Genomic DNA, 27995 nt, shown 5'->3' on the forward strand with positions numbered 1-27995 from the left:
CTAAGAAGGACACGCTGCGCAGGCGCAACCCTGGCAGTCGCGCTATAGGCTGCTGTGTATGTCTGTTCAGCGTCCCAGCCAGGAGCCTGTAAACCAGGATGGGCCGGAAGGTGACCGTGGCTACCTGTGCACTCAACCAGTGGGCCCTGGATTTTGAGGGCAATTTCCAGAGGATTTTAAAGAGTGAGTCTGGGGGTGGCGGGGGACAGGAAGAAGCCAAAGTCCACAATGATCAGGGTATAGCACTCAAGACAAGTGCACAGCTTTGCCCAGGAGAAACTCACAGCGCTAAGAGTGGAAACAGTTAAAGGGTAATGACCTGGCCTTTGTGAGCTTTCGGGGGACTTCCCAGTTTGGGGGGATACATGGAGTAGCAAGGCAGGAATGGAGATGGGCGTGCACTACCTAGCTAGGCAGACACTTCCCTCAGCCATCTTCTAGGATCTGGTGTGTCTGTAGTGTCCCCTGCAGAGCTGCCCGTCCTTGGAGCTGCTTCCGTGGGATCTGTGGTGTTTCCAGAGACTAGAGATCTGTGGTCTAGGATGCCTGAGGACATTCCTGGTAGATGGGCATTGGGAAAATGTACACTGAACCGAGAAAGCAGGTAAAGGGTGAGCTCTCGGTTCAGAGGAGAGTGTCTCCATTGAATATCCCTATATTGTTGACATTCTTGTCCGCTCACCCAAACTGGGGCTGCTCTGGGCAGAGCTGCAGATTTCCCACTTCAGATTGTCTGTGCTGAGCTGCCTGTGTAAAAAGACTAAACAGAAGCAAGAGATAGCAGGTCAGCTTTAAAAATCCGCCAAACCCCACATGGACCCGTATTTATTGCATGTACACATGTTGTCGTGTTGTGCAGGTGAAAGTCAGAGGAAAACTTGCAGGAGTCAGTTGCCTCCTTCCACCACGTGAGTCTCAACCATCAGCAGTTCTCAACCTGTCAGTTGCAAACCCTTTGGGGTTCAACAACCCTTTCACAGGGGTCAGATACCCTGCATATCAGATATTTATATTATGATTTGTGGCACAAATAACATAAACCCAGAGACAGATACTGGGGTTCAAGCTGAAGATCAGAAAAGCAAAGCAGCCAACCACTAGAGAGTTCTTACCTAAACCAAGGCTGGGGCAATCCTGTCCTCAGCGTAACTGCAGACTGAATACTCAGCACTCCTGCCTCCTCCAGCCCTCTATTCCTCTCTAGTGCTAGGATTAAAGGCACACACCACCACCATCCAGCTTCTATGGCTAACTAGTGTGGCTTCTGGGATTAAAGTTGTATACTACCAATGCCTGGCCTGTATGGCTGACTAGTGTGGCTAGCTTTGCACTCTGATCTCTAGGCAAAAGCTTTATTTGTTAGATCATAAACAAACTCTCACAATGATTCATAATAGTAGCAAATTATAGTTATAAAGTAGCAACGAAAGTAATTTTACGGTTGGGGGTCATGACATGAGGAACTGTATTAAAGCATAGCAGCATTAGGAAGGTTGAGAACCACTGATCTAAGTAAACTCAGGTTGTCAGACTTTGCAGCAAACACCTTTACCTACTGAGCCACCTGACCAGCCCAGGTGTTTTTATTTCTTCAAGTATATATTGACATGCTTTTTTTGTCAGAGTATGTGTCTTTGGAGTGAAGATGGGCTGCCTTGCTTGCATGTTGGCAGCAGCTGTCAACCTGGTGTGAGTGCTGGATGCTGGCACCATCCTAGAGTTGGGAGCCTTCACGTCCTGTCAACAGCTTTTTCTTATAGCTGATCGTGGTGTCTGCTTATTGATTTCCTAGCACAGTGTGACTTACCCCTCCCCAGGACTAAGGTCACCTACCCTGATGCAGAATACTTGTTTATAATGTGTGAAGATGTGTCGCTGTGATTGGCTTAATAAAGAGCTGAATGGTCAGTGGCCAGGCAGGAGGGGATAGGTGGGACTTCCAGGAAGAGAGAGAACTCTGGAATGAAGAGGTGAGCAGACACCAGCTACAGGCAGAACAAGTCAGGTGTACTGTACAGAGAAGAGGTAATGGAACCAGTTGGCAGAGCATAGATTAATAGAAACAGGTTAATTTAAGATATAAGGGCCGGTTGGGAAAAAGCCTAAGCTAAGGTCAAGCTTTCATAATTAATAATAAGTGTAGGCAGAACTGTAGCTAGCCCCTAAGCAGGATGGGGCTCAGGCGGCTTAAGGCGGACAGATTTATCATAACAAATAAGTCTCTGTGTTGTTATTTGTGGACTAGTGGTCCATGAAAGTCTGACAAGAAAGTACTACTACACTACTCTTCCTGTTTCTGGTTTCCTACAAGTGTATACAGGTGTGTACAGGTGTCTGCTGTCCTCTGCTTTTAACAGAACTGGCTGCAGTGGGCTGTGGACACCACAGAGCAGGCAGCACCCTGCTTTTCCTGCCTTTGATTGTGTCCTAGCTACTGAATTCTTTCTCCTTCCCTCTCTCTCCATTTAGGTATTCAAATTGCCAAAGCCAAAGGTGCAAGATACAGGCTTGGACCAGAACTGGAAATATGGTATGGCTAAGCACACTGGCATCCCACCCCTGGGAGGGCAGGTAGTGGTATCAAAAGATGCAAAGGGGGCTGTACTGAGAGCAGAAGAAATGCAAACCATTTAGGATGTCAGTAACTTGAGAGTGGGCCTGGGTCAGGGCAGGTGGTGGAGGCTGGATAACTCCAGGCTGGTGGCCAAATAGAGGGATGAGATTAGACCAGGCTGGGTCTGAATTCAAAGCCAGGCTGCCTCACCTTCCCTGATACTGTGGTTTCAATGTCCCTCCAACATTCTTCTGCAGAAGGCTGGTCCCAGGGTGATGGTGCTGAGAGGCAGGGCTTGCTTGGTACAGGAGATTAAATCACCATGAGTGGCATCTTATATAAAGGCCCCAAGAAGCCTGTTTGCCTCCCCCATATGAGGCCACCTGCAACTGCTGTGAGCCACAATGCTGGGAGAGATGAAGGTGCCATATTTGAAGCAGGGAGTAGTCTATAGCAGACAATAGTTCTACAGATGCCTTGATTTTACAGCTGCAGCCTCAGAACTGTGTCCACTGGGCTCCTGTGCTATCTTACATGGGAGGTCAGTGCACTGAGACACCTCCTCCCTCCAGGCTTTCAGTTTCTTTCTTTTTTTAATTAAAAAAATTTTTAATTTATTTTATGCATATGAGTGTTTTGCTTGCACATCTGTCTTGCAGCACTTTCATGTCTGGTGCCCTCAGAGTCAGGAAGAGCATGTTGAATCCCCTGAAATTGGTAGTTGTGAGCCAGATGGTTATGAGCCACTGTGTGGGTTCAGGAATTGAACCCAGGTCCTCTGCAAGAACAAGTGAGCTATCTCTCCAATCCATTTTTAAAAAAAGTTATTGCATTTATTTGGGAACATACTCATTTTGTGTGTGTAGGATATAGGGGTCTGGGGCGTCAAACCCAGGCCTTGATGGGAAGTGTCTTGACCTACTGAGCTAAGATCTTGCTAACCCTATGTTTTCATTTACCTATTTGGTCATAAAGAGGTTTCACCCCATCATCTCAGCATCTATTAATGGTCCCTCCCTGGTGCCCTTTTTATGAGAATAGAGAAACTGATAACTTGTCTTCTTCTGTTCTCTGGGCCACCCTCTTATGTTACCCTCTCTGGTTTGGAGTGCCTGTCTATTTTTGAGGCTTCTGACCAGCCTTGGATTCCAGATTGTCCTCTCCTCTTTGTCCCCCTCTTGACTTTTCTGTAATGCAACAGCTCTCAACTTATGGGTTGAGACCCCTTTGGGGGGTTCACATACAGATATTTACATTACAATTCATAGCATAACATACAGTTCAATCCATAATATAACAAATTACAGTTATGAAGAAGCAATGAAGAAATTTTATGGTTGGGGGTCACCACAAACATGAGGAACTGTTTTAAAGGGTCGTAGCATCAGAAAGGTTGAGAACTACTGCTCTAACATCTGGACGTAAGGGAAGCTGACATGTATTTCTCTCCTGAACTTTTATATTAGTCCCAAGGCATCCTCCTCATTACCCTCCTGGATTAACCTGCTTCACTAATGTCTCTCCATAGAATCCTGACTCTGTCTCCTATGCCATCCAAGAGCATCTGTGCCCCTCATTGAACTTGTTATTAACAACTCACTCACCTGGAAGGCTCTGGAAAATCTGGCGCCTGACCCTACCATCATGGTAGTCCTGGCCTGCTCCTGGCTGCTCCTGGCTCCTCACTGGCTTGCTCCCTCTCTCTTTAGTGGCTATGGATGCTGGGATCATTATCATGAGTCAGACACACTTCTGCATTCGCTCCAAGTCCTGGCTGCCCTCCTGGAATCTTCGATCACTCAGGACATCATCTGTGATGTGGGCATGTAAGTGCCAGCGTGAGGGTGCAGAGAGGGAAGCTGGGAGGGAAGGCAAATTCAAAGGAGTTCTGCACCCAGTACCCCTTCATTCGGGGCCATGGAGTCTGAGTGGGACACTAAACCCTTATGATGAATGTGGATTTTGTTCAGGCCCTATAGCCATTTAACCTCCCCAAGGCAACAACTCTTAGAAGCAGTTTTTGAGTTCTTCCGGGAGTTTCTGGGCACCCATGAGCACACCTTGCACAAAAGCAAGCTAAATGTTCACCCTACCAAATGTTTTTCTTCATAGTGAATTTGGGGGAGCTGTTCCTGGGAACATGCCATCCATGAAGACTTGAGTGGCATGGGTTCCTTGAGTCTGACTCTACCCAGCACACTGGCCTAGAACCTTCTAGCATGTGTCTGACCATGCTGTGCATAGTAGTCCCCTGTCTATGGGCCTCTGCAAGAGCAGCAAGCACTAGGCACCATGGAGCCTCTACCCCAGCCCTGATTTGCTCTATTACCCAAGGAGTTCAGTGTTTTCCTGTGTGGCTGTCATTGTGTACTGTTGTGGAGTTGCCTAGGGTTTTTTTTTTTTTTTTTAGCTCTGTATACACCTGTCTTATTTATTTGGAGAGTTCTTTGTATATGAAAGATCACACCATGCCACCATGCTCTTACATGAAGAAAAGGTTTCCTTGTGTGCAGCCTGCTGTTTAATTTTGCTTCCTGGTTAAACTTGAAAATGTCTGTGCGGTGGCAACTCTGATCATTATCTCGTGGTGTCTGTTTTTGTTTACATGCCTTCTCTAGCTAGAAAACCCTGTTATTTTTGTTGTTTGGATTGGTTTAGGATTTTTGTTTTGTTTCTCAAATTTTTTTTTTAATTTCATCCATTTATTTTGTGTGTGCTTGTATACCACAGCATGCATGTGAGAGTCAGAAAATAACCTGACGGAGTCAGTTTCTTCTTCCACCATGTGGGTCCTGGGGATGGAATTCAGGTGGTCTTCCTTGGAAGCAAGTTCCTTACCCCTCAGAGCCATTTCACCACCAACCAGGTTTGGTTTCTTTAAGACAAGGTCTTATATAACCCAGGTTAACCTTGAACTCTGTATGACATTAAACACCTGATCCTCCCGCCTCCACCTCTAGAGTATGGAGATGAGATGTGCTGTCTGAGGCCCCTGATTTATGTAACTTATGTAGTACTCTGCACACCCAATGCACAAGTGGAAACACGTTGTTCCCATCCTCAAATGTGTTTTACTTGGCTTAAGAGAGGACTAGAAGCTGTGATGGCATGAGTTGCTTACAGTTGCTGTACATGAGCCGTGGCTAGGGCTAGGAGGTGTTGACAGATGAAGGGTAGGTGTCCCAGCCTGTATCCTGCCTCTGATCCTGTTTGGGAGGAAATATTAGAGCAAGTGGGCTTCTGGCTAGGGGAGGAGGCAGTGGAGACAAGCAGTGATGGAAGCAGAGCAGTCACCTAAGTTCTGGGACAATTTAGAAGAGGGATACTTGTTTCAGAACACTTTTAATTGGAAAGCTGCAGAAGAACATTGAGAGTCTCTAAAGATCTGAGGAAACCTCATACCCATACAAAGCATCCAGGGGCTGGGGACTGCTCTGAGCATAAAGGCTTACCGTGCAAGTCTGAGGACCCAAATTGTACCTCCAGGACCCATGTAAAAAGCCATTATGCATCAGGATGCCTTTGAAACCCCAGTGCTGGGAGGTAGGAAAGAAAGGTCCCTGGGAGCCCCAAGTTAAGTGAGAGACCCTGTCTCAGAAAATAAAGTGGAGGGGCTTGAGAGATGACTTAATGGTTAAGAGCACATGCTTCGTACACTCTTGAGTTCAGTTCCAAGTACTTATGCCCCAACCACCTGGAACTTCAGCTCCAGGAGATCTGGCACCTCATGTGTCATGCACTCATATGTGTACACACGTGCACAAGCATATGTGTGGATACCTACACAGATGCACACAGATGCATGTATGTAGATGTGGGTCCAAATACATGTGTATGCATACATGAAGATACACACACAAAATCAAAAGTAAAGGTCAATCCTAAAAAAACTAAGGTGGAGCTGGATAAGGGCTACTTCCAATGTTGACCATCTGTGCATGCATGGGAGTGCACAACAAAAAGAACAACTCTGTAGTTAGTGCCACCACTTCTGCTTGCTGTGCTCTTGTGACAAGGCAGACATGCATCCTCCCTCCTGTTTGCAGGCCTGTAATGCACCGGAATGTTCGCTACAACTGCAGGGTCATCTTTCTCAACCGGTAAGTGGGATGGGAGGAAGGCAGCTGGCATGCCTGTCCCTGGCTCTGGTGGGGGATATCTTGCAGGGTGCCCTTAGTGACTTGAGCACACTGTCCCAGCAACTCCAGTGAATCTCCTTCTCTGAACCTCAGCCACCCTCACTCAGGCTAGAGGAGGAGACCCAAGGTTGGGTTTGTTTGGGCTTTTCATCCGTGTTGCCTGGACAATAAAGATGAGGGGAGTCTTTTGGCCACACACCCCCATACATATACACACACACCAGCTTCCAGCAAAGTGCAGTTGTTGACTAATGAAGTCATGGTGACATATTTTCTTCCAAGCAGAAAGCTTAAGCCTAGAGGGGGAAAAAAAGGTTTGCTCAGGACCCTGGTCTTGAACCAGCTCTGAAGCCTCACCTTATCCTATGGGGCAAGCATGGCAGAGGCCAGCTTGTCCCAGGAGGATAGTGTGATCAGTCCTTTCACCTGCTGTAGAAAGATCCTGCTCATCAGACCTAAGATGGCCTTAGCCAATGAAGGCAACTACCGGGAACTGCGCTGGTTTACCCCCTGGTCCAGAAGCCGGTGAGTGGAAGGTGCCTCAGCTGTAGTGTGTTGGGACCACAAACCAAGTGTTCACTAAATGTCCTCAGCACATGCAGCCTGAACTGGGAGGTAAGCCACAGAACATTGTGGGCCTGGGAAGACTGTTCCTGCCATTCAGATATGGCCAATTCCATGCTGTCAGTTTAAGTCTAAGCCAGTAGACACTACAAGGCTTCTCAGCTGTCAGTGGTTACTGGTCACTCTAAAGTGGAAGGATACTGTGTCTCAGATTGTCCTTTATGGCAAGGATTCTCACCATGGTGCATTTGACCTTTGGGAATAGTTCATTCTTTGAGGGGAGGGGACTTGTCTGGTGCAGTGTATGGTGGTCAGAGGCACCCTAACCTCTGAGTAGAGTTTATTAAACAAAGTTACCCCTAAGCTAGGTAGGCCTGGTGATGTACACCCATCATCCTGGTGCTTGGAGGTGAAGGCTGAAGAATCAGGACGTCAAAGATACCTTTGACTATATAATGAGCCCCAGGTCAGCCTGGGGAACACGAGACCCTGTCACAGAGCAAAAATCAATCACCCCAGACTTTACCAAATGTTTCCTTGGGGGCAAAATGCCCCCAGTTGGGAAGCTCTACTCTGTGTTTTAGGTTACTGTCTTAGTCAGTGTTCTGTTGCTGTGAAGAGACACCATGCATGACAATTCATATAAAAGAAAGCATTTACTTGGGGCTGGCTTACAGTTTCAGAGGTTTAGTCCATTCTCATCATGGCAGGGAGCATGGCAGCATGCAGGCAGACATGGTGCTGGAGTAGTTAAGAGTTCTACATCCAGATCCACAGGCATCAAGAAGAGAGAACCATTGAGCCTGGCTTGGGCTTTTGTAATCCTAAAGCCCACCCCCAGTGACACACTTCCTCCACAAGGCCATACCTCCTAATCCTTGAAAAATAGTGCCACTTCCTAAGCATTCAAATGTATGAACCTATGGGAACCATTCTTATTCAAACTACCACAGTTACCCCCCACTTATAATTGGCTATTGCCCTTGTGAACAGGGTCTTTAGCATTGCACTTTATGTGGTTGACAGCTGACATAGGAAAACCATTGGATTCTGAGAGTTGTTGTGTATTTGCTGGCCTTATGAATTCTGGTCCTGTCTTCTAATTGTGTTGACTTCCTTTGCTTTTCCATCAAGTAGAACTTTTACATAGTGTGCACCTGATGTGACTTCTTTCCTGTTTGCATTTCTCAGCCCATTTTCACTTTTGCTGGCCAGGGTTTCTGCAGCATTCTAAATTATTCCTAGGACAGTAGGCTTGGATTTTTGCCTTCCTCCCAATTAACCAGAAATCTTGAGTTTCTCCATTTGGCTTCAGGCCTATGTCTCACCACACTTTGTTTTTAATGTGAATCTAAAAAAATATTTTATTTTTTATTTATGTGTTTGTGTCTGTGTGGGGTTATGTGCACATGAGTGCAGTGCCTACAGAGGCCAGAAGAGGGCGATGGTTCCTCTGGAGTTAACACCTAGTTGTTAACAGCCATTCACAACTGCTGGGACAAAACTCAGGTCTTGACTGCTGAGCTGTCTCTCCAGCTGCCTTTTTAAAATCGAGAATAAATGTTGACTCCCAGTGTCTTTCCCATATATGTCAAGGAGAATAGAGAGAATAAACCTTTGTGTCCTTGCTTAAATTCAAAGTGAATATGGGATATTAAACTTGGATTCAGCCAGATGGTGGTGGCACACACCTGTAATCCCAATATTCAAGAGGCAGAGACAGATGAATCTCTGAGTTTGAAGCCATCCTGGTCTACAGAGACAGTACCAGGACAGCCAAGGCTACACAGAGAAATCCTGTTTCAAAAAAAAACAAAACAACAAACAAAAATCTTGGATTGAGTTTGTTAAGATTTATTCAGAAATTGGCTCACTTTCTAGAATTGTATACCAGTGTTGTGTTAGAGGGTTTTTGTTTTTTATTGTTGAGAGGGAGTGTATCTCTTGTATTTTGTTTCTGTCTTAATTTTATGAAGTTGTTTTCTTTTTCTATGCTCTGGATGTGTTATGAGAGTGCTATGTTATTCAGCTATAATACAGTTAAAATTTCCCTCAACACTTAAGAATAGGTAGCACATACCTTTAATCCCAGAACACAGGAAGCAGGGGCAGACTGAGGTCTGCGTATTCAAGGTCAATCTGGTCTGCATGGTTCCAGGCTAGCTTGGGCTACACAGTGAGACTCTGTCTAAAGAATAATAATAATCCTTGAAGAATGAGGGGCTGGAGAGGTGGACCAGGGGCTAAGAGCACTTGCTGTTCTAGAGATCTTGGGTTCAGTTTCCAGTACCCACCAGCAGCTCATAACTGTCTGTAACTTCAGTTCCAGGGAATCTGATGCCCTCTTCTGTCCTCTGTGAGCACCTGCCCTCATGTGCACATGCATACACACAGGCAGACACACATGTACACATACACATGCGTATATAAATACAAATTTCAAGAATAACCAGAAGGAGTGGCTCCTAAAAGTTGTCCTGTAACCTCTGCATGAGCAGCATGGCATGTGCACACCCATATACTTACACACACAATGAATAAGTTAATATAAAAATAAAGTAAGAAGAAATGGCTTCTCTAGCACTTCCCTGCCCTTCCTGGGACTTGTTCGATCCATTCTTAGACGACCCATGAATGGGCAAAGTGCAGAGAGTGCATTCTCCTATAATGTATCTTGGTCCATTTGCCCATTAGCTTTTTATTTCAAATAATAATACAGTTGTGGTTTGTTGAGATAGGATCTTATACTGTAGTCCAGTGCTGGGGTAATTGGCCAGTATGGTGTGGATCTTTGCATGAGTTGATAAAGATGAAGATGAACACAGTGGTGGCTTGTTCATCAACATTTTGGTTTAGTGACATTGTTTCCTGACCTACAGATGGGGACAGAAGACTCCTCTAGGACAGTGGCCATGAGGGGGGGTCCGTGGGTGTCTTGTTTCTGTTCACTGTTGGAGGGCAGGAGAGGCCTGGTCCACTCCTCTTCGTGACTTCTGGCTTTGTGCTGAAGTAGAAGAACCACTGGCAGTGTGCCCTCAGGCCATGCATTCTAAGAGAGCAAATAGAACAGTCTGTGTTTGGTGTCTAATCAGTGCCCTGCGCAGTGGCTTGTTTCAAGTCAGAAGTGTTAGCCTTTTATTTTATGTTTTGTATAATTAAGTCCACTGGAGTAGATCTTTGAGACTCCCTAGACCAAAGCTGTGTGTGGAAAATATCCTGTCTGTCAAAGGCTGTGGACCTTATTGTCATCTCATTGGTAAGGTAGGTGTGGTCATGTCTGTGGGTGAACATCACAGGACTTTTCCAGGGTTGGAGAAAGCCCTAATTTCTCCCTTGGGACAATGACCTGATTCCAGTCCTCTCTCCCCCAGTCTCTCAGAAAACCCTGACAAGCAGAGACACTCCCGTATGCCCGAATACTACAGTGTCTGTCATAGGCCTCAGTGTGAATGGATGGCATTGCTTCTGAGGACACAGCACTCTCAGGAGCCTGGCATGGTTAGACTGAGGGTCCATGCCTGTGCCATGCTTCCTGTTTGCCAGGACCCCATCTCAGCTTTGCCATGCTTTGATTCTTTCCTTTCAGGCAAACTGAGGAATATGTCCTCCCTCGGATGTTACAGGACCTGACAAAGCAGGTGCATATTTCTCAGGGCTTCCTGCCAGTGCAAGCTGAGGGTGGGCACAGGAGGAACTCCTGGGTGGAGTCAAAGCATAGCTGGGTAGATGAGAAGCACGATGTGGAACTTCCATGGTGAGTACAGGAGGGCTGGTTGCAAGCCAGGCTGCAGGAGTCAACCCTGGGCAGAGACAGACTCTGAATCAGGTCAGTGCTAGGAAACTACAATCAGCTGGGGATGGGCATATCTGAGCTCCGTCCCTCTTGTTGCACTGTGGACCTGGGGTCCTCCCTCTACGTGCAGCCTCTACGTGCAGTTGAATGGTGACACTGTTGGTGGCAGGAAATGAAGTGGAGGAAAGGCCCTCTTGCAGCCATAGTAAAGCTATGTGGCTTGTGGCCATGAGTAGGGAAGTGAAAGAACCTGGAATCAGCAGAAGTCAAATATGCTGGGGCTGGGCACACGGATAGTGAGGAAAGCCTTAGCGTAGCCTTCAGGATGTCAGAGGCCAGTGTGTAGCCCAGGAAACAACCCTGGGATCTAAAGTGGTCTTTCCTTGCCACTGCAGAAAACTGTGCCCTTTGGAGATGTGGTACTGGCCACCAGGGACACCTGCATCGGGAGCGAGGTCTGTGAGGAGCTCTGGACACCGCGGAGGTCAGCTGGCTCTCTATGCCCTCCATTCCCCATCCTGGGCCGACCAGTGGGAGGATCCAGGCTTTGCAGCCTCCTCTTGAGGTCATGGACTTAACCATGGAGGTTCCCTAGATAGCTGAGGGGCCACAGGAGCCCAGCAGTCACTCCACCTGCCTCTTTCCACAGCCCCCACATCGACATGGGCCTGGATGGTGTGGAGATCATCACCAATGCCTCCGGCAGCCACCACGTGTTACGCAAAGCCCACACCAGGGTGGATCTGGTGACCATGGCCACTTCCAAGGTGGGCACTGGGCAGGTTGGTTAGAGCAGCATCACAAGTGAAGGACCCATCAGAGGAACCACAGAAGCAATGGCACCTGGGGCAGGGCTCAGCCACCTCTGGTGCATACTTAAAGCTGTGGTTTCAGGCTGTATTCCATAGCCATGCTTGGTCCCTCCCAGTGTTCTCTCCCTGGTGTGACCAGGCCCTCACTGCCATCATTCAAAGCAGATTCTGTTGACATTGCTGTGACAGAGAACCAAGATGTATTCCAGATCATGGTTGTCATGGAGACACATACCAACTTGTATGTACCTGCTGCTGACCTTAGTGGAGCAGTACTGTTAGTCCTTGGTGCAGATAGACATGCCCCAGGTTGAAGATAGGTACAGATAAGAGATAACATCCAGTCCTCACAGAGGTCACCTGAGATCACCAGTGCTTCTAGTGGCCCTGAAGCTCCATACTGTCCCATCACACTGTTCTAGCCGTAGTGACCCTGCCAGATAAGGACAGCAGCACTGCACTGAGAGCTGAGGGGAAGTAAAAGTACATGTTCTATGGGATGCCTGACACCTGGTGTCATGTGACATTATTTGGGGAAGACCCAACATACGTCTACACACCCCAGATAGGGAACCAATGAGAGACCAAAGTAACAATACCACCAAAATTCAACATGGTAAACCAGTGAGTTTATTGGAATTGTTCAACAGTAGGTGAGGGGTTACAGACAGGAGCAAGGATGAGCCAAAGGCAGCTGCATCACCAGAGTCCCATCAACATCTCATAGAAACTGGAACCCTGGAGCTCTCTTCACAACTTACAGGCAGTTTGACAGATCAGAGAGTCTTTCCCAGGTAGCTTGGCTGGTCTTAGAGCCTCTCAGCAGTCCTTAACTACTTATGTGACCTTGAAGAGGAGGGACCTTGTGCATCTTCTAAGTTTCAGGAACTTCCTGAGATTTGTACATTATTGATTCCTGAGTTTCAAGGAAATTGTAGCACAACATCTGGCAAGGCCACATGAACCGGAGCCTTAGGGTTTCGTGTCCCCACCTGCACCTGCTGTCTCTGTCAGAGTCTAGATGCCAATGGCAACTTGGGACCAGGTGTAGAATGGCAGTCTGGTATACGTAGGTGTCCTGTTAGGGACTAGTTGCAGTCATAGGTTATGTAAAGCACTGATAGCCCTATTGTCACCTCTGCTTCTTCTAGAATGGTGGCATCTACCTGCTAGCCAACCAGAAGGGCTGCGACGGTGACCGCCTCTACTATGATGGCTGTGCCATGATTGCCATGAATGGGAGCATCTTTGCCCAGGGCACCCAGTTCTCATTGGATGATGTGGTAATGTGCCAAGCATGGGGAAGGGGAGTGGCCTTCACACTGCCCAGTCAGTTGACTGCTCATCTGTAACCATGGCTATGAGGAGGAATCCCTTTAGGGCAGGTTCTGACTAAATACAGAGCAGAGGAAAAGGTCCATGCTGAGCATGAGCTAGGGAAGAGGACCCCAGGCTGTAATGAGCACATTAGGGCAAGTACCATAGTATCTGGAACACAGGGCCTCCTGTCCCGCACTAACCGTCTTGCCAGCAAAAACGACGCAGGAACACTCCTCGGGATCCTTCTGCAGTAAAGCTTTAATGCGTCTTGAGAGGGAGAGCATAAGCTTACAGAGCGGAGACTCTGAACTCCCAAAAACCCATCCTTATATAGGCTGGCAACCGCCACCTCGGACTGTCACTCCCTGACTGGCTGAAGCTCATCGGACCATATGACGTCACGGGAGGGGCGGAGACCAAGGGCTGGAAAGTTACAAAGTTACCTAGTGCGCATGCGCACTAGCTTGTAACGGCTCCTTACAGCCTCCTGGCTCCATGCAGGGGCTAAGAAGATTGTTTGGCTCATTTTGGAGGCTGGCAGGATGAAGTCCCCCCCCACCCACATTCAGGGATTAGCAGACGATAGACCTGGTCCTATCATAAGGGATGGTGACCATCAGGCTTAACTGGGGACTTATCCTCAGGGGCATCTGGCCTGCCCAAGACCTATCAGTTTCCCCATGGCCTGGATAGCACACGTTAAAGGGGGACTGTATCCCACATTAGTACCTTAAAATACTTGACAAAAGTTCTTTAGGGAGAAAGGGTTTACTTTGGCTCACAGTTGGATGCTAGCAGTTCATCATGGTGGGAAGGTACAGCAGCAGGATTTTGAGCCAGCCGGTCACATCGCATTCACAGTCAGAAGCATAGTGATGAAGGCTACTGCTCAGCTCATTTCCTACCTTTTTGGGGGTGCGTGGGACATGATTCCAGACAGGGTTTCTCTGTGTAGCCCTGGCTGTCCTGGAACTCACTCTGTAGACCAGGCTGACCTCGAACTCACAAAGATTCGCCTGCGCCTGTCTCCGAGTGCCCAGCTCACTTTCTACTTTTTATTCAGTCTGGGACCCCAGCCCACAGGCTGGTACCGCCCCCATTCAGAGAGTGTCTATCTCAATAAACCCAATCTAGACACTCCCTCACAGATATACCCAGAGATTTGTTCATGGTGAGTCTAGATTGTATTGAGCTGACAATCAGTGCTAACCATCACATCCAACTTGGGCCCTGAGTGAAGCACAGAGGAAACGCCTTACCTCCTGTAGGGAGGGGCTTTATGAGGCCGGCCAGGCAAGGGAAGGACTGGATGGAAGTGTCATTACAATCCTTTGGTGGGAGGTGTGAGGACACAGGGAAAAGACAGAAGAGCAGAGGACAGCCATGCACAAACCCACTGATCCACCTCAGGGGCCACACAGTCCTCAGGGGCTGGTGAGCTGCATGCTCAATGCCTGGAAGATGTGGGTATGGACTGCCGTGTTATTCCCCATGCTGTTCTCCTCCTCCCTCTTCCTCTGTGCAGGCTTCATTTTCTGGTCATAGGATGGCTGCAGTGACTCCAGCCATCCAATCTATAAGTCACTGGGTTCAGATTTGGAGGAGTCATTGCTTTCTGTGTGTCTCTTATGTAAAAAAGAACATGTCTTAAAAATTTCTCCTCAGCCCAGGTACTGACAGTTGTGTCTTCTGCTATAACCAGTGATATCACTGGGAAATGTCTAATTGTAGTTGAGGTTCTGGTGTTAACCAGACAGAAATGGCAGCTGGAGAGAGAGTTCAGGTCACAGCATTGATGTCAGGCAGCTCCCAACTACTCCAGCACTGGGAAACCAGCGCTCTCTTCTGGCCTCTACAGAAACTGCACTCATATGCACATACACATAGACACACACAATCATAATTTAAAATACTTTTTAAAATTTATTTATAATGTATACAGTGTTCTGCCTGCATGTATACTGCATACTTTTTTTAAGTGGAAAAAGTTCAGGAGGGTAGTGGCACCATTCACCCTGCTAGGGGCAGCAGGTGCCCAGCCACTGCTATGAAAAGTCTGACCCATTCATATGGGACCGCAATCCTGTGCTTTCCCTCTGCTTCGCTACCCAGGAGGTCCTCACTGCCACCCTGGACCTGGAGGACGTCCGGAGCTACAGGGCAGAGATCTCATCTCGGAATCTGGAGGTGAGTACCCTGGGAAACACCAGCCTAAGTGCTCAGCCAGGCCTTGCTGGTGGCCCAGTATGCTGTAGGCTTGACCAAAGCTGTGGGGCCAGAGATGGTGCTGAACTGTGGGTGCTGTTGTGTGTCCAGCTCCTCACTAAGTATAACATCCTTGGGGAACCACCATGTGGAACCATAATGGGGCTCTGCTCTTTTTCAGGGTACAGTAGTGCTCTACCCCGTGGCCATACCACTGGGTGCCCATCCCCTCCTCCTGAGTTTTGAGTAAGCATGGGCTCCTTTTTCCTGGGTGTATCTGTCCAGGAGTAAGTCCTTCTGCTCACATGGGGCCTCATGTTCAGGCTGTTAAGCTATCAGACTGCTCTTCTGAGTGGCTGCTCCCCCTTCCATTCCCGCAGTACCAAGGAAAGTCTGTAATGTCTCTGCTCTTGCAAGCACTTGTCAGCCCCTGTCAACTTTGATCAGTCCATCCTGTTTCCCCATGGGTTTGTCTGTGTCCCCTCCCCAATAGCTGCTAGAGTCCTGTTCCTCACCTGTGAAGGCTCCCAACTGCAGCTGTCACTGTGTCCTGATGTCCTCCCCTGACAGGCAAGCAGGGTGAGCCCGTACCCCCGGGTGAATGTGGATTTTGCCCTCTCTGTAAGTGAAGACTTACTGGAAGAGGTGTCAGAACCTATGGAGTGGACATACCACAGTCCTGAGGAGGAGATAAGGTGGGTGTCGTCTGGGTCTGGTTGCTTTGTGGCCACCACCTTCCCAGTGGCTGCCAACATTTGCCAGGTGTTGGGGCTGCAAGGGTTCCTAAAGTCTGCCTAGGGTGGACCCTATGCTTCAAGGGAGTGAAGATACTTAAAGATACAGTGACTGCTACATAATGAGTTCTAAGACAGCCATTGCTACATAGTGAGGACCTGAAAAAAAAAAAGAAAGAAAGAAAGAAAGAAAGAAAGAAAGAAAAGAAAAGAAAGAAAGAGTTACTGAGGCCAGGCTGCCTGGTTCTGCCCAGGGTGGTCTCCCTGTACTATGTTCTTAGGTTCCGAGTCCCTGTGTCAGACCTCAATGTCTGCATTTCATGTGGGGTATCTCCAGGGGTTTCCCCAGACCTGTTTCAGAACTGAAATGCCCAGATTGGCATGAACTGCTTATAGCAGATGGCCCAGCGAGAACCCAGGCTCAGGGCTGTGTCTCTGTGCTACCTTCTGGGGGCCCCATGCAGAGCCACGGTATAGGTACAGTGAGCCAGGCTGGTGCCTCCAGACTCAACACTGTTACCTCCTGCAGCCTCGGACCTGCCTGCTGGCTCTGGGACTTCCTTCGTCGGAGCAAACAGGTAGGGTGTTTTGTTCCTAATTACCCCCATGTGCTCTTCTGGTTGGTGTGTGAGTCTAGGGTGGATAGTGATGTTCTTTTGGAGGGGAGTGTATGTGAACAGGCCAGAGGCCAGATGGGTGAAGCTCACTTTGAAGCCATGTGGTGGTCTATGGAGCTGTTGAAAGGCGAAGGAATTCTGAGGTCTCCCAATGGGTGCTCAACTAGGACCAGCCCAGAAAGGCAGCCTAGGATCCAGTGTTGCCTCCTGCCCTTTAGGAAACCTGTCGTATAATTGGGTTGTTTGTTTGTCTACCCCAGAGATGGTGCTGAGCCTGTGTTCCTGCAGGTCTCTGGGACTCTCAGGGTGGTGCTAGGCTGGAGAGTGGGTGAGGCACAGCCTATCTGCAGCTCAGTTCACACAGTACTTGGTCGGCCCTTTCCAGGCTGGGTTTTTCCTGCCCCTGAGTGGCGGTGTGGATAGTGCAGCCAGCGCCTGCATCGTCTATTCCATGTGCTGTCTGGTCTGCGAGGCTGTGAAAAGTGGAAGTAGGTGACATGGTGTCCATTGGTCTGAGGAGGGAGTTGGGTTGGGAACCAGGCACAGAGCAGAGAACAAACCCAGGTCATGGGTGCTGTGGGTGACGGAGACTTCATGGCTGGGCACAGATGTTGTCTGTCCTATTCAAGTCCCAGAACTCAAGCCAGAAACAGCCTTTCCTGGGCAGTTAACAGATGTGGTCATGTCTGCCTGCCACTGTTTGTCAATAGTGCAGCCCTGGGGGAAGGGCATGGGTTTTGGGGTCTGGCAATCTATGTGAATTCCTTATCTCACCATGGGTACAGTGGTGCCAAGAATAGCCTGAGTAGTGCAGGAGCAATGGGTTAGCCCAGGACAGAAAACAGGCTAGCCCAACACAGACCACAGTTAGCCTGCAGAGCAGTGGGTTAGTACAGTGCAGGGCAGTGGGTTAGTGCAGTGCAGAGCAGTGGGTTAGTACAGAGTAGAGCAGTGAGTTAATACAGAGTAAAGCAGTGGGTTAGTACAGTGCAGGGGCAGAGGGTTAGTATAGTGCAAACCATAGGTTGGCTTAAAACAGATCAGTAAGTTAGCACAACTAGCCCTGTGGGCACAGGGGCCAGTATGCACGCACCTAGGAGAGGGACCTGCTCATTTTTTTAGTACCCTGGACAATGGATCAGACTAGATTTGTGGTCTCTAGGGTGATCAGTGGGAGCTAGATGCAAGGGAACTTGAGAGGTGGACTGTGGGGACTGAACATCAGATTGGAGGATAGGTGGGCTCCAGGGATAGACTAGGGCTAATGTGTGGGAACTTAAGATCAGAATGGGATACCTGGTACCTACATGTGCCCCAGGGAGGTGGATGGAGGTGGGCACTTGGAAGATGTGAGCTGGCTAAATGGGCATTTGGGAGGGAAGCCAGGACTTTGTGTACAAACAGTGGTTCTCACCCTGCCATGGTGGCTCTAGATGAGCAAGTGCTGGCGGATATCCAAAGCCTAGTGGACGAGAAGAGCTACACTCCACAAGATCCCCAGGAGCTCTGTGGACGCCTGCTCACCACTTGCTACATGGCCAGTGAGAATTCCTCCCAGGAGACCCACAGCAGGGCCACAGAGCTGGCTCAGCAGATTGGAAGGTAGGACTTTCATCCTGTATAGAACTCAGGCTGGCACCATGGCAAAGGTCAGAGCTGGTGACGAGCCTGTGGCTGTAGTGTCTTTGTGTGTATCTGGCAGCAGAGTGAAATGCTGCTGTGGGTTTGAGCACACACTGTACAGTTCACATGCATGTACACACATAAATGTCTATCACCCAGCCTTGCCCCTAGGTGCAGTTTCAGGTCACATATTCCTATCAGCTGGATACCATAGAGCTGGTCCAGCAGGCTTTGGATAGCTCACAGGCTATATGGGGAGAGGATCAAGGAGACTTTTCCAGGAGATATGACTCTGTCTCATCTAGAATATTCTTTTATTCTGGCTCTTCAGAAAATCAAGAAACTGCCTGTTGTCACATTTCTGGGTACAGCCAAAAGCCTCCCTACCATCAGTTCCATACCTGGGCGTATGCCTAAAGGAGTTACAAGCCCAAACAGTTACCTCTAGAGGATGTTCCTGGTTGTCAACTTTGTCACAGTAGTGAGAGAAGGAAATGGGCCAAACATCCATTGGCTGATAAATAGGTGAAAAAAAATGTGATCTGCCCACACTGGAGTATCACTCTGATGTGAGAAAGTGTGGAGTGCCTCCAAAGCATAAGTGACCCTTGGAAATGTTACAGGTGTATGAGCCACCATGAGGTTGCTAGGGATCAAATCTAGGTCCTCTGAAAGAGCAGTCGGTGCTCTTAATTGCTGAGCCATCTTTCCAGCCATCCTTTTTTTTTGTGGGGGAGGGGCAGGTTTCACTCTGTGGCTCTGGCTGACCTGGAGCTCATAGAAATCCACCTGCCTCTGTCTCCCAAGTGCTGGAATTAAAGGTGTGCACCGCTATACCCAGGCCCAAGAAATGTTTTTCAAAGGTAATTAAGAGCATGTCTTAGCATGCTGTGCTGACCCCTCTCATCCCTGCCCTTCCAGCTACCACATCCATCTGAGCATTGACCCTGCTGTGAAGGCTGTCCTGGGCATCTTCAGCCTGGTGACTGGGAAGTTCCCTCGGTTTTCGGCACATGGAGGGAGCGGCAGGGAGAACCTGGCCTTGCAGAATGTGCAGGTAGGTGTTTGATCCTGGCCCTGATCTTCACAAGGGTGTGGAGAGGAAGACAGAGAATGACAGGGAGCCTGAGGGTGAGATGGGCAGTGCTGGGTTAACTGCCTGTATGCCTCACACAGCCATGCTCTGGGTTGCAGATCTGTGAGTGTAAGTGCCTGGAAAAGTGTGTGTGGAGTGTGTGCCCATCTGATCCTTGGTGAGGCTGTATGCTGGAGCATGACCACACAGAGATGTATATGGGAATCTGCATTTCATCCAGCCCTAGCGCACTGGCCCTGCCCTACCCCTGGGTGACTTTGGTTAGCCTACATGCCATTTGTGTCAGCAGGGAGAGGAAAGGTCCTGGGGCTTGTCTATTGGTGTGTCAGCATGCCATCTCTGTTTGCCCCTGGTGTTCATGGCCCCCTCTCAAATGGTAAATAGTGTAGAGGGCACTGCTGAGCATTTTCCTGGCTACCCCTGGAAGTGCCTGACTCCTGTCACTCTTGGCAATATGACCCTGCTGTGAACTGGTGCAGGGCAGCATGGGAGGCTTTTCCCCAGCACAGGACAGCTTGACTCAACTTGTTTGTGTTCTGACTTGGTTTCTTCAGCGCTGGGATTGCATCGTATTGCAGCTGCTTCCTGGGTCCCGGCACAGGGTAACTGCCTTCTTCCCTCATCCAGGCTCGGATAAGGATGGTCCTCTCCTACCTGTTTGCTCAACTGAGTCTCTGGTCCCGGGGTGTTCAAGGGGGCCTTCTTGTGCTTGGATCCGCCAATGTGGATGAGAGGTGCGTGTGGCTGGGGACTCGCCTTGATGACACCCTAAGTCTCTGAGGGAAGTTTGGTCCTTTCAGGACACAGTCTCCCTGTAATATCAGGATATCCAGAGACTGCAGACCAAGAAACCTCTATCTGCTCCCAGGCCAGCCCACTCTCATCCAGCTCAGGCTGCTTCCATCCCTGACCTGCCTCCAGCTCCTATCAGCCCACAGGGGCACCCACCTCTTCCTCCTTCCCTGTCCCATGCATCATAGGTCATTTCATTGCAAACAGCTTCTACTCCAAAAAAAGATAGCTGTTTTTCTATGTGAACTGAAGACAAATCTCATTTTCCCTTGCTTAAAAAAGATCCAGTAGTCCTCTTTTTTCCAGGTAAAATCCACCCAGCCTCAGATCCATCAGTGGAGACCAGTAGATCCCCTTCCCAGGTTTGGTTTCCTGCTTCCCTTAGGTGAATCACCATAGCTCATAACTGTTCTCATGTGCTCCTCATTAGCTGAGGAATTTTTAAAACATCATGAATTCATCAATTAGTCTTTTCACCAGACTGTCTATCCATAAGCTGAGTCACCCATCTATCCATTACTTTGACCACCCAACCATCTCCCTATCCACCTGCCTGCCAAGCCATCCACCACCCACCCACCCATACATATGTACATACACCCCCAATCTTCTGTCTATTCATCCACCACCCACCCATACATATGTACATACACCCATCCCCAGCCAGCCAGCCAGCCATCCACCCATGCATACATACATTCACCCTCACCCATTCATCCATCCACCCACACATACATACATACACCACCACCCATCCATGCATACATTCATGCATACATACATACGCCCACCTATCCATCCACCCAACCATCCGCATATATATACATACCCCCCCCCATTTGTAGTTTCATTTGGTTTGGTTTGAGACAGCTTTTTACTATGAAGTACAAGGTAGCTTCAAACTTACTATGTAACCCAGGCTACCCTCAAACTGGAAGCAATCCTCTTGCCTCTGCCTTCTGAGACTAGGATTATAGGATTGTGTCACCACATCTATCAGTTTTGTGTGTGTGTGTGTTTGTGTGTGTGTGCGCGCGCGCGCGCGCGCGCGTGCGTGCGTGGGCAACCAGCATGTGCCATGGCACATATGTGGAGTTCAGAGGACAACTTCCAGTGTTGGTCCTCACCTTCTACCGTGTTTGAAACAGGCTGTCATTGTTCACTGCTATATACTCCAGCTATCTGTCCTGCAAGGTTCTGGGAATTCTGTCTCTCTCACTGCCTAGGAGTGCCGGGATCACAGATGGTACTTCTGTGCCCGGGTATATGTGGGTGCTAGCGATCTGAACCCAGGACCTGGTCTGTAATGAGTCCTTTTCTGTGCAGCCAGCCAACTCCCAAATAACGACACAGAGACTTCTTATTAGCTCGGCCTTAGTGTAGGCTTGTCCCTCTAGTTCTTTTAACGTAAATGAACCTGCTTCTAATAGAATCTAATAGATTAATAATCTACATTTTATCATGTGACTTTTTACCTTTATTTCATTCTGTATGTCCAACTCTCTCCATGTCTCATTGGCATCTCCCTGGTGCCTCTGTTATCTCCCACCTTTCTCAGCCCGGAAGTCCCGCCTATATCTCCTGCCTAGCTATTGGTCATTCAGCTCTTTATTAAACCAATCACAGCGGTATATCTTCACACAGTGTACAACTATCCCACAACACTTGTCCCCAGAGCCCAAGACTGAAATCACCAGTGGGGTTGGTGTTAAGAGGATGAGACAGGAGCACAGTGGAGTTGCCATCCTTCTTCAGCAGCACCTACCTACTGGTACTCCTGCGGTTGGGAAATGCTGGGTAAAACAGCTGGTGCTTTTGCCAAGAGATGGTGCCAACAGAAGCAGTGAGTGAAGACCTTGAGGAGAGATGACAAGACACAGCCATAAGGATGATAGATGGGTGCCTGTGGTGTCTTGGGCCCAGTGAGTTACATGAGAGTGTGTTTGATGACTTGGAACTTGGTATTGAGTTGTACTGGGGCTATAGCCTGTGCTGCAAACACACTGGCAGTGAGGTTGGGTAAGGACAGAGCAGCCTGGCACAGTTTGCCAAGCCTGCTCCCAGGGATGTTACAAGAGACACATCCGGTTCCACATCCTGCTGGTAGCTGGTATAAAGGGCCACATCCTGGGCAGCTGGTCACTCGGTATTTGGGGTATAGGTAAGCCCAGGCTGGTAGGCACCTTCTGCTGATACCCGCCAGAAACCCCACGTCCCATGAGGAATGCAAGGCTTCAGCACCAACCAGGTCATTTGTTCACACACACAGCTTAGGCCCAGGGGCCTCCATCAGGGAGGGACAGGGAAGCCTGCAAGCCTGGGTTCCCAGCATCAGGCAAGCTACTTAGCTGCCTTCTGAAGGAGGGCTGTCATCCCAGGCCCGTGGGTGATACACAGGTGAGTGAGGGCAGAGTGGGATGCCATGTGTTCTTGCTAACAGAAGGTCAAGGTGAGACCATAACAATGGACAGGAGCACACTATAGGCAACCATGGCTGATGGTCTATGTCAGCTAGCAGGAGGTGGAGGAAGGAAGACCAGAGTCCTGCCATGGTCCTTGAGGCCATGGAGAGTGGTCTGTCCCATGGAACAACATGGAGAGCAGGATGTATTGTAGGCACCTCTCCAGGGCCCATGTCTCCCGGAGGTAAACCAAGTTCCAACGCAGTTTCACCATCCCTCTGTTCTACCTGAAGACACTTACCTCAGGCTTGCAGATTTGTCACTACTTGCCAATTTAGCTTGGAGCCACTGGGTCAGCAGAAACACCTGTGTGACCAGGAATGGGTGGTCTCACCAGGAAACACAATGACCTGTGGCAGGTGGGCAGGGTTGGGAGGTATATGAGCCCTGAGTTGTTTATTCTCATGGTCGCTGCAGGGCAGCTGCTCCAAGTCCTCAAAGTGCTCTCCCTACACCCACCACCAATCCAACCCTCCTTGTATCCTCACAGTGTCAGTTTCTTGGCAGCACCCTTTGACCATGACTCTAATTCTTCCTCCCTTTGAGGAGACCTGGAGCTGTTTCTTAGACCCACCCTGTAACCCTGGTCCATCTCTGGGTGGAGTCCCCAGTACATCTTCAGGGCCCTTTTGCCATGTGAGGTCACAGAACTCCAAATCAGTCTGCTTTATAGCAGACTGAGTATACACTTGTGCAAGGTCCTATCTCCCCTTCTGAGGCTTCTGTCCCTCGGCTCCACCTAGCTGACCCTGATCTTCTAGACAAGCTGTTCCAGTTGGACTGACATCGTACCCAGGCATTCTGAGCCAAGATAGACATCTACACAGTGTGCCCAATGTCACCCTGCTGGTCTCCTCCAGGGCCTGGGTTATGCTGGGCTTCTGGCTTCTGTGGTCCTGGAAGAAGGGAGCCTTTGGCCAGCACTGGTGGAACCCAAAGTCCTCAATGTCCCAGAAACCATGGGAACACTGTCCTTTTTCCCTGGCAGTCTCCTCGGCTACCTGACCAAGTATGACTGCTCCAGTGCAGACATCAACCCCATAGGCGGCATCAGCAAGACAGACCTGAGAGCCTTCGTCCAGTTGTGCGTCGAGCGCTTCCAGCTTCCCGCTCTGCAGACGTGAGTGCTCATGTGGCTCCTGGGCCACCAAGGCCACCCTTGCCCTCCTTAGCTCCCTATGCCCCACCCTTTAGCTGGGAGCATGAGGTCATGACCCCACCCACTCCTATTCCTGCACCCATAGTTCTAAGTGTCTTAGGTGACCATTCCTCCCAGACTGGCTTTTCTCCTGCTGCCATCTCAAGGCAGAGACTGGTGCTGGCACCTGACTGGGCTGATCTCCGGGGTGCCTGTTGAGGACACCCACAACCTACCAGCCTATGGGGCTACTGCAGCATCACTCCTGGTACCAGGAAAACTGTGTCCTTGCTATCCTTGCAAAGTCAGTTGTGACCACAGGGACCTCTGACAATATGTGGAGATCCCTTTGGTTGTTACAAAGAGTTTGTTCCTGGCAGCTCATAGGCACAGCTTGAGGTTCCTCCCAAGTGTCCTGCAGTATGTCAAACTACCCCATCATACACTCTCTGTCAAGTCTCCTGACCCCAACTACTGACAGCCCTGCAGCAGAGTAACCTTGCCCCAAACTCTTCACCTCCTTACCATCCTTGAACCACTGTCCTTTGGGTCATAAATCCCTAGGACCATGAGTCCAGGCATGGCCCTGCCAGTCATGGCCAGCCCCACTACAGTTAGACTAGGGACGTCCTGCCAGAGCTCACGAGCACATTAGCAGCCCTGGTGACTGACTCAGTGTGTCCTACTGCAGCATCCTGTCAGCACCCGCCACTGCAGAGCTGGAGCCCTTAGCCAACGGGCAGGTGTCTCAGACGGATGAGGTAACGATGGTGGCTTTGTCATGGTGGGTGTCTCTCCTGATGGGTCCCTTCACTACCGCCTTCTGCTTTCTGCCAGAGCGCTGGCTCGCTCAGGCTGGCGGAATCACTAACCTCAGACAGTTGCTTTAGCTTTCTCATTGTGGTTAGGGCTAAAGAAGGAAATAATAAGGTGGATCAGAGGCAGAATGAGGATGACAAGCTAGGAAACAGAGCAGGTTCTCTACCTCAGAGCAGCCCTGGAGTAGAGTCAGTCACCTACCATGCCTTTCAGGATTTTGGTCGCTTTTCCAAACCTGCATCTCCTGGCACCCAGTGAGCTCTGAGAACCCTGACGGGGCACTCACTTCTGACCCTTGTTGAGCCTCACCTCCCTGGGCATTTGGTCCCCAACTGCAAGAGGCTCTGAGGTCCCTCCTGGCACCATCCCACTGTGCTTTGAACACACTTCTGTCCCCACAGGAAGACATGGGGATGACATACTCAGAACTTTCCATCTTCGGCAGACTTCGGAAGGTGGCCAAGGCAGGGCCCTACAGCATGTTCTGCAAACTGCTCAACATGTGGAAAGACAGCTGTACACCAAGACAGGTAAAACCATATATGACATCAGACTGAGCCACCTATGGGTGACCCCAAAATGATAAATTGATTTCCTACACAGTAACATTTTTCACTGTCATCTTCATCAGCTTGAGATTCCAGGCTGTCCTGAGTTAACCCGAGTGTGGGCCAGCCATGCAGGTGTGCTGGTGCATTACAGAGGCTTCAGAATATGTTAGGTCTCTGCTGGCCAGAGTACCTACTGGGCCCATAGACCCACCTGGATGCCTCCAGGAGCACAGCATTGGGCTATCAGAACCAGGACTCTACAGTTCCGCAGCTCAGACAGCGTTAGCCCAGCTGATGTGTCTTTGTGCTGCTGTCCAGAAATGCCAGGGGCAGGGCTGGCACCTGCTGGTCATTTATGTCCCCCAAAAGCAGGACTCTTAGCCTCAAGTCTTTCCTGCCTTTCTAACCCCAAGCCCATGTGTCCCTTGCTCACCAGGTGGCTGAGAAGGTGAAGCGATTTTTCTCGAAGTACTCCATGAACAGGCACAAGATGACAACCCTCACGCCAGCATATCATGCTGAAAGCTACAGTCCTGATGACAACAGGTTTGACCTGAGGCCCTTTCTGTACAATGCAATGTGGCCCTGGCAGTTCCACTATATTGATAACCAGGTGAGCCCTACCAGAAGGTTGTGTGTGTCATGCCTGGAGGACATATGACAGGCTTCTATTGAAGAGAAAACTTATTTATATGGAAAATAACATGGCATGCTACTGCCCTTGCCTCGGCATTGGGATTATTTTAAGTGTGTGTGTGTGTGTGTGTGGTTTGGTTTTGGTTTTCAAGACAGAGTTTCTCTGTGTAACTGTCCTGGCTATCCTGGAACTCACTATGTAGACCAGGAGGGCCTTGAACTCACAGAGATCCGCCTGTGTCTTCCTCCTGAGTGCTAGGATTAAAGGCATGCACAATCACAGGCTTTTTTTTTTTTTAATATTTTTGAGACCAGTTCTCTCCATGTAGCCCTGTGGAACTTGCTGTGTAAACCAGCTAGCCTCAAACTCACAGAAGCCCTCCTTCCCACCTCTGCCTCTGGAGTGCTGGGGTTGAGGGCATCACACCTTTAACTAAAGCAAGCTTAGGTCTGCCCAACCCTGTCCTTTTCTGAAGACCATAGCGGAGATACCCAGAGACAGCACGTTAGACACAGCTCTTTCCCAGCCAGGCTCTGCTCTGCTGAAGAGAGAGACAGTTGCTCAGCACAGGGACAACAACTGAAGATAGCAAACCATAGACAGTGCTCTGCTGAGCTGCAGAATCCAAGGGACAGAGGAGCTGTTGGGAACCTTGGCTACAGCAAGGACCCCTGAGCAACTAGTGTGCACTTTAGGGTGCGGGGTGTACTTGCCACCTCCTCATGGTTAGGTGCCAAGCAGAGTCGTCATGACTGGGCTGGAGTCAGTGCTTCTGACATCCAGAAGAGAAAGCAGGGATGCTGCAAGATGGTTCCTGCCTCTGAGAGAGCCATCTGGTCCCTTTGGTCAGCAGTGCCCAGGACAAAGAAAGCTGTTGCAGGGCTGGAAAATCCTTTGGACTTCCCTTGCAAGGAAGTGATTCTATATCCAGCTGACTTTGGAAACCACCCCCACCCCACCTCCAGTAACTCAGAAAACTCAGTAAAAGTTAATGGGAGATAGAGTGGCCCCTAGGGAGCAGGTGGTGCCACTAAGAAGCTGAGATGTGGGTCAGAGTGCAGCTGGGCAGACCCTGCACCCTGTATAGCTGGTACCCACATGCTTTGTCCCTGAATCATGCTGTCACTGAGTCACAGGGATGGAACAATCTAGCCATCAAGGGCAGAAGGTGGGCACTGCATCATCTCTGATGTTTAATTTGTTGTTGTTCTTTGTATGTGTGTGTGAATGTATGTGTATGGATATGTGCCCAAATCCTCTGGAGCTGGAGTTATAAAACTTTGTGATCCACTTGACATGGGTCCTGGGAACTGAACTCAGGACCCCTGGAAGAGCAGCCAGTGCTCTCAACTGCTAAGTTATCTCTCCAGCACCAAGCTCTGGCTTCTTTAGTGGTAACAAGGGCTTGGCCACTCTACCTCCCACCAAGACCGGCTTGGCAGCAGTTCCTACAAATCAGCAAGGGATTTTGATGCTGTGTGCCTCACGGTGGGCAGAAATAGAAGCACCGGGAATCTCACCATCCCCAGTGGCCACCAGGAACTCCTGGGCCAAGCCTTTCCCTCTGTACTCTATCCCTGGCTGACCCATAACCTTCATGGCTGGCAGTTTCAGCAGCTGGTTCTCTGAAAGTGATGAAGACAGTTCTGATGGGCTTCTCTCTCTCCAGGTTCTAAAGCTCGAGCAGAAAGAACAGCAGGGCCCAGAAGGCGGGATCTAGGAGCAGTTGGACGACCCCTTACATATATGGAAGCACCTCCTCCCTGGGGATCCCTAGTGTGATTTCAAATCAGAACTAGAGACCACGCCACTGCCCTCTTGGAGCCAGGTTTTGTTTATCTTTCAAGGGAGAGAGAGAGATGTTCAATCTAATGACATAAAAAATAAACAAAAATGGTCTTTTTAAGATGTATTTTATTATTTTATATGTATGATCTCTCACCTACATGTATGTCTGTGTACCACATGCATGCCCATGGAGGCCAGAAAAGAGCATCAGGTCCATTGGGACTAGAGTTACAGATGGTTGAACCATGCTGACTGGGAATTATACCTGGGTCCTCTCTTGAGAGCAACCAGTGTGGTTCACAGACATGCATGCAGTAAAAAAAAAAAAAAAAGAAAAGAAAAGAAAAGAAA

The 27995-nt window shown here is 49.3% G+C and overlaps 1 protein-coding gene across 2 annotated transcripts; it reads left to right on the plus strand.

The window, feature by feature from the left end:
- Positions 1 to 11: 11 nt before the first annotated feature.
- Nadsyn1 (NAD synthetase 1) lies at positions 12 to 27976 on the plus strand. Of its 2 annotated transcripts, XM_027408829.2 has the most exons (21): positions 12 to 183; positions 2470 to 2530; positions 4264 to 4380; positions 6601 to 6654; positions 7129 to 7218; positions 10844 to 10895; positions 11446 to 11534; positions 11700 to 11817; positions 13014 to 13145; positions 15295 to 15369; positions 15958 to 16082; positions 16651 to 16699; positions 17124 to 17226; positions 18172 to 18340; positions 19283 to 19418; positions 20085 to 20191; positions 23700 to 23831; positions 24541 to 24610; positions 25070 to 25198; positions 25656 to 25832; positions 27526 to 27976. In XM_027408829.2, the coding sequence occupies exons 1-21, from the start codon at positions 99 to 101 to the stop codon at positions 27574 to 27576; spliced, it is 2121 nt and encodes a 706-aa protein (XP_027264630.1). In that variant the 5' UTR covers positions 12 to 98; the 3' UTR covers positions 27577 to 27976. The 2 variants fall into 2 exon arrangements, with proteins under 2 accessions (XP_027264630.1, XP_027264631.1); XM_027408830.2 differs by lacking the exon at positions 7129 to 7218.
- Positions 27977 to 27995: the final 19 nt, after the last annotated feature.

Source organism: Cricetulus griseus, chromosome 3 (assembly GCF_003668045.3).
Source record: "Cricetulus griseus strain 17A/GY chromosome 3, alternate assembly CriGri-PICRH-1.0, whole genome shotgun sequence".
Classification (NCBI taxonomy): Eukaryota; Metazoa; Chordata; class Mammalia; order Rodentia; family Cricetidae; genus Cricetulus; species Cricetulus griseus.

What these genes read in the sequence shown, in the direction of transcription:
- Nadsyn1 (XM_027408829.2), top strand. Translation starts at nt 99, where the DNA reads ATGGGCCGGAAGGTGACCGTGGCTACCTGTGCACTCAACCAGTGGGCC. An exon ending in TCTCATCTCGGAATCTGGAG is followed by an intron (nt 15,370 to 15,957) that starts GTGAGTACCCTG and finishes CTCCCCTGACAG; the next exon opens with GCAAGCAGGGTGAGCCCGTA. An exon ending in TCCACTATATTGATAACCAG is followed by an intron (nt 25,833 to 27,525) that starts GTGAGCCCTACC and finishes CTCTCTCTCCAG; the next exon opens with GTTCTAAAGCTCGAGCAGAA.